Here is an 18009-nt window from a genome sequence, read left to right as displayed (position 1 = left end):
GCGTGGCGGCCATGACATGACGACTGGAGACACTGGTGTGGTAGCCAAGACGAGTGGGGACTCTGGCATGGTGGTACAGCATGAATGTCGCGTTCCTTCTCCACGACACCCACCTTAAAAGCTGAACTGCTCAGGTGTAATGCAATGTCCAGAGTCCAATTAGGATCATGCAAAGGCACTAGGACAGGAAATAACACAAAAGTCCCCACACAACACAGGGAAACACAGGCTGGGATCATGACATTTTATTTTTATTTTTTAAAATAAAATATTTTTTATTAACAAAACAAAGACGGAATCCAGGGCAAATAAAGAAGCTCAGGACAGGGGCATGTTACAGCAAACAATGACTGACAAACCACAAGAGAATCACAAGAGCAAGAGAAACAGAGGCTGGGATCATGACAAATACACAGCTACTTTTGTTTGGCCCTCAATGGAGGAAGATGCCACATTAATGCTGCCTACTCATTGGTGTTAATGTACATAATTAGAAATTGGACATGAACAGCCTCTCAATTTGGACATTAGTCAAGTCAAGTCACCTTTATTTATATAGCACTTTTTAAAATACAGATTGTATCAAAGCAGCTTCACAGTGATAACATGAAAATAATACAACAAAGCTTGTTTCTAGAAGAAAATTGCGTCATCGTCCACCTTAAGTAAGGCAGATCAATAATGTCCCCAGATCAGTAATGTAATATTGTTGAATATTAAATGTCCCCAGCAAAGCAAGTCAAAAGCCAAGGCAACAGTGGCAAGGAATCAAAACTCCATCAGGAGACAGAATGGAGAAAAAAACCTTGGGAGAACCCAGGCTCAGTCGGGGGTCAGTTCTCCTCTGGCCAACGAGCGAACAGTGTATGATTAGATTCAGGCAGCGTTACAGATCAGAAGTCAGATTGGATTAGGAATGGGAAAAATTACTGGGAAAATCAGGCTGGCAATATTAACAATAGCAGTCAGTTTCGGCTGTTGTTCAGCAGTTCTGTGTCGATTCAGTTCTGTTGTAAAGATCATCAATTATTAAGTTAGCTCATTTTATCTATAATGCAGTTCTGAAGAAATGATGTCATCGTCCAGCTCAGTTCAGTTATCATAAATTGTTCAGTTCTCTGTAAATTGTTTGTGTCTTAAGAACTTCTTCACTTGTGCATGTGCAATAATTGTTAAGGTTTAGTAAACAAGTATGAAAAACATTGTTTAAACCCTTTCCAATAAAGATCTGTACAGTTTATCTGGATTTTACAAAATTATCTTTAAAATACAGTATCCTGAAAAGGTGACTTATTTTTGCTGAGTTTACATAAATAAGGGCGCTATTTTAACGATCTGAAACGCAAGTGTCAAGCGCAAAGCGCAAGTAACTTTGTGGGCGGGTCTTGGGCGCTGTTGCTATTTTCCCGGCGGGATAAATGACTCTTGCGCCAGGCGCAAATCTAAAATGGGTTGGTCTGAAGTAGCTTCATTATTCATAGGTGTGGTTTGGGCGTAACGTGAAATAAACCAATCAGAGCGTCATCTCACATTCCCTTTAAGAGCAGACGCGCTTTTTCCATAGCGGATTGCTATTGTAACGGCGGATTGACCAGGCGCGCGCCAGAAGCGGTTCACAGCAGAGCAACGCTCTCGTCACGGCCGTAAAAGAGAGAAGTTACATTGAAATGGAGAAACCCACCCAAATTAACTTTTGATAATTTGATAATTTGGCGTATGATAATTTGGGTAAATGTGTAAGCTAGATGTATGCTTTTATAATAAATTGTCTATCTATCTATCTATCTATCTATCTAGAACTATAATGTATGATTTGCAAAAATGAAAACATGATAACGCTCAGAAATGCAGTGTAACAACATACAAGACTTTGCAACGAATGAGTGAATACACAGGGCTTAAATGTAAGAGTAAATAAAATAATAACACACAGGTGAAAGTAATCAAAACATTAGTTATTCCGAGCAGTGGGTTATGGGAAAAGTACTTCATGTTGAGAAAGCAGATGGAAGTAGTGTCCTCTGAGGGAGATCATCACTCCAGCTGGTGGTTGTGACAGAGATAATATATAATTCTATAAGTAATATTTGTAGCTGAATGAGAATGAGATACAAGCTTGAGTGTGTCTCTCCATCTTCATAAACATAATTACATGCTGAATCTTTACATTATTAGGCCACTGAAAATATTTAATATTCATCAGTTTGGGTTTGCAGTAGTCATTTTATATAACATTTAGTGCTTAAAAACATCTGAAAGTAAATACTAGAAGTCATTCTTAAAATTGAACTGGGTTATGTTACCTCAACTACCACTCTAGTTTATTTTCAGTTATTTTGTGTATCACCTGGAAAAAAACAAACAAATTCATAAATAAATGTACAGAACACCAACATGACTAATTCAGATTGAAAATGAGAAACATTACTCACAACTTTTGTCAATCTGAAGATACCCATTAGAACACGACACGTCCACATATGCTCTCATCTCACTTCCAGTATTCCACCCAGCCGTACAGTTAAGCCTATACTTGTTAGCATGTGTTATATAGACCTTTTCTGTAGGGAGCTGTAGATTGTACTTCTCAACTATGTCATCAATTTCACAAGGCCCTATGACAGAGACATCATCCAGTGAAAAACAATACAAAACAATTAGAGATTTGTTTTTACAAAAAAGCAAAAGAGAATTAATTTGTAATTGAATAACTCACTCAGACATTTCGGAGGAGTCTCCCATTTTCCATCCACACACTTATAAGATTTCTGTTGCTTGTCCAGCACATAGTAAGACTGGCAAGTGTACGATACCTCTGTAATCACACTGTAATCACATCTTTTTCCGTACTGATGATGCTGTAGTCTCCATGTTGAAGATATGGAGGTGGTGGACAGATCCCACCTAAACAAATAAAATAAAAAAAATACATTCATATACTGTACATTTTTGAGCAGCATTTAGTGTCCACAATTATACTAATAAAAGTCTTGGGGCAGCATTTGACAACAAATTTCTGTGCTCCTGAATGTTTCTGGTCAAAGCATGATCTCCTGTCTCTGAGTGCAAGTGACTGTTTTTATGTGTGTGTGTGATTGCACTTCATGCACATTAATACAGAACGGTGATTAAACTGACTGGAACTACCTGTGCTTTACACGTTTTGAACACACATCTTCCAGCCAAATAGGGGTGTGTTTTCCCGTACGATGATGTAACTCGCTGCTTAACTACCATAGTACGATGCATCGTTGAATAAACAGAGGTGGACAAAGTACACAACTTCCTTACTTGAGTGAAAGTACAGATACTACTGGTCAAATATTACTCCGTTACAAGTAAAAGTGGTAAAGACCGATTATTACTTAAGTAAAAGTACAGAAGTACTCGTTTTTAAAAGTACTTAAGTATCAAAAGTAAAAAGTAAATGTCAATGCATTGTTTTATTATTGTTGCATTGTTGAATGTAATACTTACAGTACCTTATGCCTCTGAATCTATGCCTGCCCTCATATCAATATCACATTTATTTCTAGAACACAGTTCCAGTAGTGGGATTGAATATGAGATTGAATAAGTGTACTCAATAACGTCTACAATGGTTTCGGACACCCAAAAACGGTTGTTCCCTCAAATAGTGCCCTTGGCTTAGTTTTTTGGCTTTGACGTCAACCCGGCTTTCATTTCCAACTAAAATCCAACGTCTGTCCGACGTCGGGTTCTGACGTAAATCTGACGTCGGGTTCTGACGTGAATGTGACGTCGGGTTTTGACGTAAATTTGACGTCGGGTTCTGACGTCAACCCGACTTTCATTTCCAAACCAAAATCATCCCCTGACTGACGTTACTACTTTCTACTCAAGGAGCTTGACAGAAACGTAGTGGAGTAAAAAGTATGATATTTGTATTTCAAATGTAGTGAAGTTAAAGTAAAAAGTTTCCAGAAAAGATAATACTCAAGTAAAGTACAGATACTCAAAAAGTGTACTTAAGTACAGTACTCAAGTAAATGTACTTTGTTACTGTCCACCTCTGTGAATAAATCAACTTGCTAGTCACGACTGTTTCCCGAAACCGTATTGTCGCAAAGTGGTTGTTCAACCATATTGGTTTATGACGTCACGTACGAGGTGGAGTAATAACTTCTTTTAATAAATCTGTTTGAGATCAAATTAATACTAGATGGTTTTCTATAAATTACAGACATAGCCTGAGGACTATTTCTCATTTTTCTCAGTTATTTTTGCTCTATTTCCAGATTCAATCATAGGCTCATTTTTACGTAGTAGAGCACGTTCGCACATGCACAGTCTTAAAAAACGGTGCTTTAAATCTCTTGACAAACTAAAAGATGTAAATGACATTTGTATGTATCCTAAATAAAAGATATAGATTGTACTGAAACTCAGGCCCTGACCACACAAACCCGGGTATTTTCAAAACTGCAGCTTTTTATATGCGGTTTGGCCGTTCGTCCACACGCAATCGCAGTATCCGGTCACTGAAACCAAACTTTTTTTGAAAACTCCTTCCAGGGTGAAGATTTTTAGAAACTCAAACTCAAAAATCTTTAAGATTTTGGCTTGTGACGTCAGATCTGGAACCGGTAATAACCTTTTTTCCAGGCTTCTGATTGGCCAACATGGCTTTATGGTTAGGGTTATATCGCCACCTGTTGGTTTGGAATGCTCTTGACAGCGCTTCATAGAGTGTATTTGTTTTTTTTAAAAGGAGAAGGAAAACGGTTTCATTTTATTTTGATGGTCCCTTTAACACATTCTGTTGTCTAGAAGTAACATTGCACCTACATGTCTACTAACTCTCATTAGAATATTAGTAGAGTATTAGTAGACTGGTAGGGTTAGGGTTAGAATAAGTTGACATGTAGTTGCAAAGGTAACTTATAGTCAGCAGAGTGTCTGTTGGAGGACCATCACAATAAAGAGTTATCAGATATTAAGCAGACAGTACACTAATACTCTAATGAGAGTTAGTTGACATGTAGTTGCAAAGTTACTTATAGTCAACAGAATGTTCAAAAGGGACCATCAAAATAAAGTGTTACCGGAAAAACTGTTTATAAAAATACCCGTGTATGTGTGGACTAGGCCTAAGGGTCCATTTACACAACACCATTCATTTACACAACACTGACGTTTTTAAGGCCTGGAAATACATTACAAACTTTTGAAAACGGGTTTCAACGTGCAAGTTTTGGAAAATGACATGGTTATCGTCTCAGCATAAACTACAAAACTGTGAATTTGTGAAAACGGTGATGTCATGCACAATTGCACCTGCATATTAGATGTTCAGTTTATAGGCACATCGTTTTTCTTTACAATCTGGCCTGGGACGATTTTGAATTGCTTTCTTGGATCAGTGTGAATGGGGATCATTTTGAAAATACGCATGCGCATGCACGTCACCACTTTCACAAATTTGAAAGAGAGTAGAGAGAGATGCTTGTACACAGCAAAATCCCCAGTGTTAAATCAACACCTACAGTGTCAAATTTAACACCAGCAAAGTGTGTATATGTGTCCACACTAGTGTTACATTTACACTTTTGAAAGTGTTAATTTTTTAACACTAATTTTCTGTTAATTCAACACTGTATATTGTTAAAAGTCCAACACTATTCAACACTTAACATTGTTGTTTTTACACCACACTAGTGTTAGTGTTAAATTACAGTGTTATTGAGTAATACTTTTTATTTTACACCAACACCAGTGTAGTGTGAATACAACAACATTAAGTGTTAAAATACTGTTCAGCAATAACATTATTGAGTGTTAATACCAATAGGCTACCTCTAGAGCTGCTTCCAATCCTACTAAAGACAAATGGCAGAAAATGTCACAAACACACTTTATTAAGGTACACAGCAAAAAAGCCAGTGTACATTTAACTCAAATTGAGTCAAATTTAACACTCCCGAAATGTATAAATGACTCCCTCCATTTTGGAGTTAATATAATGCTTTTGAAAGTGTGAAATACTCATGGAGTACATTTGAACACTTTGTTAAAATGTATTCCGTGAGTAATGTGTATATTTCACACTTTCAAAAGTGGGAGGGAGTCATTTATACATTTCGGGAGTGTTAAATGCTTTTTAGCAAAAGGAATCTTTCCAGAAATAAAAGCAAAGTATTTATAACCTATTGATAACATTGAATGCACATCAAAACAATCCAGAAAGTTAAAATGTAACCTTAGTCTGGGATCATAGTAGAATTCTGTTCAATGTAAAGTTAAAAAAAAGGCACAATGCAAACAATTGTTTTAACAAACTAGTTTTTATTAACGAACAAGTCCCTTTACATCATAGGTTAAAATAAATGAAAGCAAAATATAGGCATTTGTCATCAGAATTATGTGAAAGCTGCTCATCAAATGGTCTGTATCTCTGTAATACTTCAAGTCCTGTACATGTCAGTGAATGTAAGTCCTGTGTCAGAGAAGTTGAGTCAATACCTTCGACTTTGCAACAGTACAGCACAACATTCAACAGATGAAGAACAGTTGAAGGATATGAGTGGATCAGTTGTGTCCAGTTGCTAACAGTAAAGTTCAGTGCATAGTTGTTTCACAGAGCAGGAAAGGCTGTGCAGATCCAACTTTCTCGAAAAATCCTGGAGTGCTGGTTCCCTAGACAACACAAAACCAGACCAATTACAATCAATACAATTTGTGTTTTATAAATACAGCAAGTTTATGGTGGAAAAAGTTCAACCATCTTAGACTTTCGTGACTCAAACAAGAAACTATTTTGGTTAGATTAAGACTTGAATTTACTGATTTCCAAGTAAATTAAAGACTTAATTCATCCAAAAATGTAAATTCTGTCATTGATTATTCACCCTTATGTTGTTCCAAACCAGTAAGAGTTTTGCTCATCTTTGGAAAACACTTTTTATATTTTTTATAAAATCTAAGAGATTTCTGTCCCTTCATTGACAGCCTATTCAACTATCACTTCCAAAGCCACAGAAAGGTATAAAGGAAATCATAAGTAATCCATGTGACTCCAGTGGTTTAACCTAATTTTTTTTATGAAGCAACAAGAGTGCTTTGTTTTCACGAAAAGACAACAAAAAATTATTAATCTTCGATGCACGCTCACTTAACAACATCTGCTTTCGCATCAACAACATGCACAACTCGTAATGTTCTCATGAACACATGTTGGAAATTAATATTTTATAAATTAAGTGGTAAATGTTTTGTTGCTGCAAACACAGCACTTGCATAGTTTAATAAAATGTATGTAAAACCACTGGAGTCGCATGGAGTACTTTAATGATGTACCTTTACACCTTTCCGGTGCTTGAACGTGGTAGTTACGTGGACTGTCAATAGAGGGACAGGAACCTCTCAGATTACATTAAAAATATCCTCATTTGTGTTGTGAAGATGAAAGAAAGTCTTACATGTTTGGAACGAGATGAGGGTAAGTAATGACATAATTTCCATTTGTAGGTGAACTAACCCTTTAGGAATAAATTTAGACACGCACCTTAAGAAATCGCTCTAAATAGTCAGCTGACGGAAGAATCTTTGTTCCCTTCTTGTGGCTTTGTGATGTTGGAGGCAGGTGATGGGCAGAGATTTCCCAGTTAGTAGAGTCTAAAATTAAAAAGCAAGAAAACATCTACCTGTCAAATCATGAAAACAATTGGTTTGAAAACTAATTTTATTTAAGGAAAAGGAAAAGTAACTTTTGTAAAGTAATTTGACTGGACAAATTCAAAATGACTGTTATGAAACACAAAAATCTAGTTATACCAAATAGCAACAAAGCTATAATTTTTTTTTTTAATGTTTATGCACATGATTATCTCATATGTTATCTGTAAAATCTGACCCTCACCAGGTTCTAGTCTGTACAGCCTTTAAAGACCCAGCCTGGTTAGCCTCATGGTGCAGCATGGAAATGCTCCTAGCAAACACAAATAACAAAATCAATACATTTAAACATGAAAGCATATCCAAACATCAACCAAAATTGAATCTGATAAATACATTTTCATAAACATAATCTTAAATAATTACTTACACATTCTAAGAAAATTTGTTTTTCAGTTAAAATGAAAGTAGATAGTTTGAGGATAAATACATTATGATATTTGCACATCACAAATATTGTCATAAAACAAAATAACATTATAAAATACATATTGTAAATGAGTTAAAACACTTACTCTGTGTTTTCACCGTTAAAAGCAAACTCCGCGTCTGCACTGCGTCACGAGTCAAAGAAGATGCAGGGCATAACGTTAGTCTGTGAGAAAGGTTTAGGCGCGCACATCACATAAATATCGTTATAAAACATTATAATGCCATGAAATACAAGTTGTAAATTAGGTTAAAGTCCACATGAAATCAAAATTGACCATATTTACTTTGTTTGCCTAAATTGATCGTTTTGTGGTGAACAATTCATCCATGCAAGTCAATCCACACAAAAAAATGTTTTGGCTTCGTAATCTTTAATCAAAATCTGAAAATGCCCCTCCCCTCTGCATTGGAGGACCTTCCCTGATGACGTAGGTTTGAGGACTTGGGTTGGGAAACGCTGAACCACTCCCCTCAAACCGTTAGTCTGTTATGAGCGAGAGATGGAGAGGAGGAGCGCTAGAGTAAAACCCTGCCCTCTGTTCAATATTCCTTTTCACTGGGAAATACGTCACAACACTGGAGAAAAGTCGTTTGCAACTTCCGGTTCACGCGGACTTTAAAAACACTTACTTTGGGTGTTTTCCCTGTTAACGTTACAAGCAAACCTTCTCGTCGTCAGCTCCGTATTGAATCAAAGATGTCGCCTTTGAGAAAGATTTCGGCTCGTTTAAGCACGGAGAGCATTTAAATTTCTCTATAAATCATTATGTTATAAAATACATATTGTAAATTAGATAAAACACTTACTTTCGTCGTTTCTCTGTTTAAAAGCAACCTCATCCTGGTCTGCTCCACATCGCGCGTCACTAAAAATGCCTTTCTGAGACCGGTTTAGCTGTTCACAGCACATACATATTGTAATAAAACAATATAATGTAATACAATTTTATAAAATGCATATATAAATGCGATAAAACACTTCATATCTGCGTTTTCCCTCCTCGTATGCCTTGCATCGCGAGTCAAAGAAAATGGCGTTTGTGAAAAAAGTTTCAGGTCGTTTCGTCGCGCCCAGCGCGTAAATGTCCCGGATGTAACTAATAACACTCTCTTGGTGTACATTTAGTAACTCTACATATTTACACCAGCCAGAGGGTGCGGTTTACACTAGCAGAGTTAATCCCTTGAAATTCAACACCAGAAATGTAACTCTTTACTCTAAGAGTCCTTAACACCAGGATTTCAACACTGGAGATTTTGCTGTGTAGGCTACACAGGAAAATTAACTGTGAAGACACTGAATTTAACATAAAAAGCCGTCATAATAATCACAAATACACTTACATTGCTGACAATGTGAGTTTTTATGAATGAATGGCTTGCTCTAACTGTTGCTGGTCTTCGTCTACAACACACGCTTTTGCATCCCCTGCTGGTGAGATAGACTAACAGCAGATGAAGAGTATGCTCGGTTATCTAATGCTTTTCCTGTCGTTTCTGGATGTCAGCGTCGAATTCGAACTACTGAATTTGAGGAAGTGAATTTGCAAAGCGAAATAAAATGGACCGAAAATTGCCTGTTGAATATTATAGGTTGTATTTTTAAACAGTTTGAATATTTTGGAAGTGAAATATGAAAGGTGAATATGGATTATTGCATTTTTAATAATGAAAATGAGTTTGAAATGATTTGAATTGAAATATTCACAGCTTAAATATTCAACCATGCTGAATTTCAGCCCATAAAAATGCATGCCCTAAAAATACAATGCATTAAAATGCAAGCATGGTTAATGCAATGCACATTTTTTTCAAGTAGGCTAGTCCAATTCAACAGGCTTTTTTGTTTCAAAAACATTTACTTCCATACTAATCTCTGTTATCATGCAAGCACAAACATTACATGAACTAAAATGAATTGCCATAACAACACTTACGTCTAACAACAGAATTGCTGAGACATTGTTGTCGCTACAGCTGCTCGAGCGTGGAGAAAATGGCGGATAGCGTACAACTCGCAGAAACCATAGACAGTAAAAGAAATGGACACAGCGACCCCATAGAATTCGATGGAGAAAAGTGAAGTCAATTAGAAGCACTCTCTTCCTGATGGCTGAGCGTATTGCGCAGACTCAAACTGAGCTTGATGACGTAGATGTGACGTGAGAAACCTGTCTGTCTTCTAGTAGCTGTGCCAAGAGAAATCTAAATCATTCCCTTCCGAAACTTGCAGAGACGGAGAGTGTGAGTAGGAGCAGTCCTTGAGCTAGGAGCAGGAGCAACTTTTGCTAAGTGTTCTGATTAATAATTTTGTAATTTTGCCTCCACGTCCCCCCTATTGCCCGCGAGCTTCTCCTCCTGTCCATACGGTAATCTCTCTACTGTGCGACAGAGAGTCGCGTGGTTATGACGCAATCGTTAGCCTATTTTTACAAAAAATGCTTCTGCGGGGCCATAATGTAAGATACAAGGTAATGGAGCCTTTTATACATTTTCGTGTTTCTTTAGAAATAAATAATGAACAAATGGAGTCTTTAAACGCCTCAGATGTAAAGTTATTCACTGTCAAAGTGACGCCAAAATGAATGGGAGTCAATGGAATGCTGACAGAAGGTGATGGTCTGCTAATCAATGGCGGCCCCCGGGGAAGCTTCAGTTTCGGCTGATGGATTACCCCCTTGGCAGAAACTATGGTAATACAGGACTGTCAGTCAGTGGCCGTGGGCGGGGCCTCAGCAGTGTGACATCACACTGCTCAGAGAATCAAAATGGCATAATGAGACTGCTTTTGTTTAATGGGGATTAATGGGGAGTTGGGTGGATTTTTATCATTGTAGGGTGATTGTGTTCACACACTGCCAGCACGCATTTATTACACATTAATGTAATAACAGCACATAATGTAAAAACTGCACATAATGTAATTAGTGTTACATTATTATTGCAATAAAATGTTCATAATGTAATCATTTTCTCAAAACGTACTAAAATATTGAGCTCATAATGTAATAAAAAAATTTACATTATGAGAAATTTATTACATTATAAACTCACCAAAAACATTTGTAATGGCTTTTTCAAAACATAAAAAAAATTACATTACATTACATTACATAAAAAAAAAAACTAACTCCAGTCTTAAACCACCTGCGAAATGCAACAGATTTAAATATTCATGCAATTATTATCATTATTATTATTTAAAAAACAAAGCATTGGTATTCCTTTACAGTACATTTTAATCTAAATCCAGTCTTAACCTGCCAACAAAATCCACCAGATTACTGATTCTACTACTACTACTACTGTGATGCGGCAGCGAGCTATAACGCATATGTGCTCTTTTTATGTGTTTTTTAGAGGTTGAAATAAAATCAAATACTGCCAATCCACCCATACTACTTCTGAATAGGATGTATACTTCTTAAATTGTATGAAATTATGGAAATACATGGTTCAGATCACTCAAAACATATATGAAAATGTAGGCGCCCTCATATGGTCAGTAAGCAAGCTTATCTGTCCATCTAGTGAAAAAGTTTGGTACTGCACCCAAATAAAATCTTACTGAAAGCATTTATTTTTGAGATATCAACCTAAAATTTGGAACACAACTTGTTTAGATTTTTGGCTTTAATTTTCTTGCAGTTTTAGAGTAAAAAATAAAAATAAATAAATACATAAATAAATAAATTGGGAGAAAATAGTTGAATGTGTATATATATATATATATATATATATATATATATATATATATATATATATAATAGTAATAAATACAAAACTCAGAGTAATAATTTGAAAGTTAAGCTTTATTCCAAAGCAGTGTTAACACAGAGTCATATTACTGTAACATAAGCAAGACTGAAGTATCAAGCAAGTGTGTGTGTGTGTGTGTGTGTTGCTCCTGCAGCAGACTGTCTGTCCATCTTCATTCACATCTGTGGGATCATCAGATCTTAATACAGAAAACTATGATAAATGCAGAGTTACAGTGGGCATTATTGTTGTTTTAATCAGTTTACATGCACACAGAGACTTATGCACTAAAAACGACATTGCACCGCAAAATAAACTCTGAAAACATCAAATCTATTGTGTTGCTATAAATCAAATGTGGATAGTAACATCATCAAAATGTTTCATAGTTTTTACCTCAGTGTTTTAATCCACCTTTCTTTCAATTTATATGTCTTATTGACCTGAAGAAAATAGGGGGAAAAACAAAACAAAAAATTAATTCAACAGGAATGTACAGTACCATTTAAAAGTTTGTGGTCTTTTTTAAATTATTATTCAGTAATGATGCATTAAATTGATCAAAAGTGACAGTACATTTCTAATGATACAAAAGATTTTCTATTTCAAATAAATGCTGTTCTTTTGAACTTTCTATTCAGTAAAGCTGCCCGTAACTGACCCTTCATGAATTGAAAGCTCAACAAAAGAGGTCTATAATATCAGATTAATTAGCAAGATGGTAAAGATGCAGCTGCAGGCAAACCTGGTGACCTCAACTAATTCACATATGAAAGTGCACAAACACATGTACTCACATGGTGTAATGTTCAGCTTCCCATCAGAACATGTCAAGGTCATAGATCTCCATTGCCATCTCCACGCACTATAATAATATTTACAGTTATATCTCTTTTCACCATGGGGTAAATAGAACTTTTCTGGGATGGCTTCCACATTGTGTCCTTCAAAAATCTCAGGTGTAATTTCGCATGGCTCTGTGAAAGATGCAAAATACAACTGATTACACACAAAGTTCAAAACACTTCATGATGGGAGTGATTCAAGAGAATTATTTGGAAAAGAATGACTTACTCAGACATTTCGGAGGGGTCTGCCATTTCCCTTTCACACACTTATATCGCTGTTGCTTATTCAGCACATAGTAAGACTGGCAAGTGTAATACACCTCTGTGATCTCATTACCATCATAACCCGAGGCAGTATAGTCTCCATTTTCAACATAAGGAGGTGGTGGGCAGATCTTACCTAAACAAATAACAGTTTCAGACATATTTCAGTCCATTTTATGCAGTGTTTTATACTGTCCCCTTAATCATTGTAACCATTAATGAACATGAGTTGTTTGTAATATATATGAATAAAAAAAATAATACAGATAATAATACAAAAAAAAAAAAAAAAAAAATTCACAATCATTCCCAGCTTTTGTTCATCATGGATCTAGTCAATGTTTTACCCACTATAAATGTGATTTTAGGTTCATAACATTCTAGCTCACCCCTGCAGACAAAGGCTCCATTCCATTCTCCATTTTCACAGATCCATCGTCCTTCTGGAATTTCATTGTATGGCTCGATGCACTTGTATTTCAGAACTTCTTTATTGTCGTACTCCTCTTTCTCGTTTATCAGTGTCATAAAATTCTTGTGTGGTTTCTGACACTTTGCTAACGGAACAAGTAAATGCATAATGTAAAATAGTGCCATACAGATTATAACACATTTACTGCTTGAAAAACATGGCAAATATTTTTTTAAAACGTGAAAACGTGGAGAGAGGCTGAGTGGAGTCAGATTTATTCTTTTAAATTTTACTCATTAATAACTTTAGATAAATTCAGGTTTTACATTATACTTAGTGTCTCTGATACTTTATTTACAAAGTTTCTATCATCTTTTTTATTTTGTGAATTCACTGAGGATTAACATGACCATTTTTAAACCACTAATCACTCTTTCTCTTGGCTTCAAGCAGATGAGAAGACTGCTTTATGGGAAAGACAGTTTAACATTAGATTATCATACTAATCTAGAGCAAAAGTGGCAAAACACAAATTCTGATTTCGCTGGGTCTTCAAATCAAATTGATTTAATAATAATTGTCATCACTACCAGAACATTTTATGTGGACTTCATGTTATTCCTCAATTGTCAAATATCTAAGAAGAATCTCTCTTCATTTTCACCTACAAAAATGTATTTTTTTTAATGTTTTTTTTTCCCAATTATCAAATACCTTTTCTCTTGTTTTCACCCTTTTTTATAATCTGTAAGAAGGTTTAAAAGTCAGTTGTCATCACAAATCAAAATCTCACCTTCACATGTTGGTGTTTTTTCCCAAGTTCCATTGCGGCAGAAAACTATATTTTTCCCTTTCATTGAGATTGAGATTGAGCTTCGACATACATATGTTACACTAGATCCATTTATATAAAATTCTTCAGGTTTAGATGTTATGAATGCATATTCCACCTTTGGAGGAATGTCACAATGCACACCCACTAAAAAAGAAACTCCATTAAGACTGAGATTAACATTGTCGATAGATTATGTTGTCCACTATATACTGTCGCTGCTCCTCACAAACATGCAGTAAGAGTTTGAGAAGCTCACCCTCACAAACTGGTTTCTCCCATGTACCTCTGATACATGTTATGAAGCGTTGAGTTGATATGAACCCTGGATCACATTTCACTTCAAGAGTTCCTTGATCACGAGGGCTTTGCTTTAGTTTTCCATGGTGAACACTGGGAAAAGCACCACATTCTTCCTCCCCTGTAAAGACAGAAAACAGGAAGCACATTTCAGTACACTATCATTCGTCTAACACCTGAGACTGACAATAATAAAACTCACGGATGCACCGAGGTTCTTCAGACCAAGAGCCTTTGCTGCATGTCACTGAATCCCACCAGTTCCCAGTGAAGGGTTTATAACCTGTGTTGCAGGTGTAAAAGATTTCTTCTTCATTGGAGGGGTGGCTGTATATCAACCCGTTTTCCATGGATAGATCACGGCACGATCTCTGCTTTGCTGCGAGGAAACAGTTTAAAAACATAAAAATTCTGATCTCATATGTTTTGAGTCGTCATTATGCAGATGTTTAATGACTTGATTGGATATTGAAAAAAATCAAGATAAAGGCAGTATGACAAAACTGTGAACACAATGTTTTTACATTCTTTACTGTCGTAGGACAGTAAGAGCTGTGCGTGTAAACCTCACTCCCCTGGCCTCAAGAGATGCACTAGCAACTGACACTAGAGGCTGTGGTCTTTAGAGTCCTTGTTAGCATGTCCGTCTTCCACGCCAGAGTCCCCGGCTCGAATCCAGCAAGGAGCAGGTCGAATAGGACCAGTTACATAAGTACAATATAACCTGTCATGCAGTTCACTATCACTGTTTCACCATCAGTGTATGAAGATTTTTAAACTGGTTCTAAGTTTCCATATTTAATGTTTTCTCGAAGACATTCTGAGAAGCACAAACGTCACAAAACGACACAACTGTGTATTAAATGCTGAAGTACTTGCACAACTAGTCAACACTCTCTAGAGATACAGTTAGATGTTTTGGGAAGTGCATATAATATAACAATTATGTTCAAATCAATTAAATCTAAATGAAAAAGACATTTAAATAAATAACAACAACAAAAAGAACTTGCCTTATTGGCCACAATGAAAGAAAAACAACCAAAAGACGAAGCCGAGGAGTTTCACAAGTATCTTTGTTGGTCTGTCTCTGATACTCGTGTCTGCTTGGGGATCAACAAGTTAATCATTTATCAAAGTCAAAGAGAGGTTTTTCTTACACCAGACCACTCTGTGCACAAGCAATATTTACACTGTTCGCTTTATGTTCTTCTTGAATCAAATCATAAAGTATATTGTGGTGAATGAATCTGTCGGGCATTGGAAATGAGTGAGATTGAAGAAGATTCACAACACTTTCAAACTTTTAAACAAATATTTAAAATGTAGCGTCTTTATTTTGTTACATTTAATTTGGAGAATCATCCAATCAGAATGAAGTAAAATCTAAATTCTGATCATTTCTATTATAATAATGAGAATAATAATAATCATTAATGATACAAAAATCATACCAGTGCATTGTCGTATGCCTGTCCATTCAGTCTGGGAATTGCAGGTGATTTGTACAGGCTGCTCTGGTTCAAACCCAGGACGACATTTATATTGTATTTTTGAATTGATGTTGTAGTGTGTTCTCTGATCTCCCACAATCTCTGCATTTGGGATGTTTGGTGTTGCACACATTTTTACTGTGAAACAAAAGTATCCATCATTCTAATTTGAATTCATAATATATGCACAAATTGTAAGATTTAATATCAGCCCATACCTCGACACAGTGGTTTTGGTGTCCATCCGTCTCGTGTGCATGTGGCCTCTGCTGCTGTTTTAACATATCTATCCGTGCAATAGTAAAATATTTTAACTCCCAATTTCTTATCTCCCGAGAAGTAATATCCTGGCCTATACACACCAGTATGGTCATATGGAACTTCACATCTAATTTCTGAAACAAGATTTACATTATTTTAATATCATGCGGTAAGTTCAGCACTAAATGCAGAAGTGTTTCTCTATAATCTTACCCACACAAACAGGCTCATAATCCCACTGCCCATTCTCTTGACAAGTAAATGAGTTGATGGTTTCTTTTGTTCGAAAGATCATGTATTTTTCAGTGCAGGTGATCTCCACACTTTCTCCAGCTCTGAAAATAGTTTTTCCCTCTGGGTTGATCTTTTTTACTCCGAATGTGGTTGACTTAAGCTCACAAGTTACTTCTGTACAAAACAAATAAGGGTAAGAAGAGATGAAGCATAAAAAATGTGTGAAACTGGATTTGCATGCTTTGTCTTTTGGGGAAAACAAATGATTCTGACAATTGACTTTTTTAAATTTTTTTTTACTAAAATAGGAAAAATATAGCTTGCCATAAATAGAGGACATTTTGAATAAGTCCCTAAATAAGTATAAGCACATTTTCTATTTTGAGAACTTTTAGATATATTTGCAAAACTATTATCTTGAAATTAAGCAAGCAATTAGAAAGTAGTTATTAGTAAGTCGTTTTTTTTTAGCTGATTTTGTAGTTACCAAATAATAATGATCAGCAAATCCTGCTGCCTCATGATTATCCCCAATAAAAAATAAATACATAAATAAAACATTGATTAAAACCTAGAAAACAACATCAGTTGGACACTTTCTACAGCATCACAGGAAGAAAGTAAATAATCTCATTCCATTTTCTCAACTTTTACAAATATTGGTGTGTTGACTCCTTTCATCATTTAGAAAAAAATCAAACTAAGATCAAGCAAATATTTTCTTGAATGCTTTGGAAATATATAATATTAGTTTATTAACTACATACTTGTTTTATTTTAATATTCAGTTTTGAATTTAAGGTTAATGTCTATCTAATTTAAGAATGTTTCAGTGTGACACTAGAGGTTTTTTTGCATAATGAAAGCTATATGGATATGATGATTTTAGTGTTATTTCACATATTAATTATTTGTTATGTAACACTGGTGTATTACCATCACATTCTGGGTTCAGAGTCCAGCCAGATTTAGCACATTTGGGGATACATTTCATACAAAACATATAAAGAGAATAAAAAGCATAAAGCACATTTACTCTTACTCGCAAGTACAACACTGTTGCTCCAAAAACAAACTCAGACCCTGATATAAGTTTAAAATCACCATTTGCTGTTAAAATTTAAATGTTTTGGGAAGTGCATATAATTTAACATTTATTTTCAAGTCAATAAAATCTAAATGAAAAAGACATTAAAGAAAAACAACCAAAAGACGAAGCCGAGGAGTTTCACAAGTATCATTGTTGGTCTGTCTCTGATACTCTTGTCTGCTTGGGGATCAACAAGTTAATCATTTATCAAAGTCAAAGAGAGGTTTTTCTTACACCAGACCACTCTGTGCACAAGCAATATTTACACTGTTCGCTTATGTTCTTCTTGAATCAAATCATAAAGTATATTGTGGTGAATTAATCTGTTGGGCATTGGAAATGAGTGAGAATGAAGAAGATTCACACTTTCAAACTTTTAAACAAATATT

The 18009-nt window shown here is 35.5% G+C and overlaps 1 protein-coding gene and 1 long non-coding RNA gene across 3 annotated transcripts in view; both read right to left on the bottom strand.

Annotated features, from left to right (window-relative positions):
* The window catches only part of LOC311084999 (complement factor H-like), a 176517-nt gene that overhangs the window by 18260 nt on the left and 140248 nt on the right, over positions 1 to 18009 (bottom strand). The window contains 3 exon segments of the mRNA XM_084117373.1: positions 15997 to 16173; positions 16254 to 16430; positions 16510 to 16704. Of these exon segments, the coding sequence (XP_083973499.1) occupies positions 15997 to 16173; positions 16254 to 16430; positions 16510 to 16704 (549 nt within the window).
* On the bottom strand, positions 6294 to 10128 carry LOC311085017. 2 transcript variants are annotated; one of them, XR_014606705.1, is made up of 4 exons: positions 8758 to 10128; positions 7880 to 8290; positions 7526 to 7635; positions 6294 to 6657 (listed from the first exon to the last, which is right to left on the bottom strand). It is a non-coding gene; the product is annotated as an uncharacterized lncRNA (long non-coding RNA). The 2 variants fall into 2 exon arrangements; XR_014606706.1 differs by lacking the exon at positions 8758 to 10128 and having other exon boundaries at positions 7880 to 8743.

The sequence above is a fragment of the Abramis brama genome, assembly GCF_963993115.1.
Source record: "Abramis brama genome assembly, chromosome: 6".
Lineage (NCBI taxonomy): Eukaryota > Metazoa > Chordata > Actinopteri > Cypriniformes > Leuciscidae > Abramis > Abramis brama.
The sequence above is the reverse complement of the archived record's forward strand: the minus strand, read 5'-3'. Positions and strand labels throughout refer to the sequence as shown.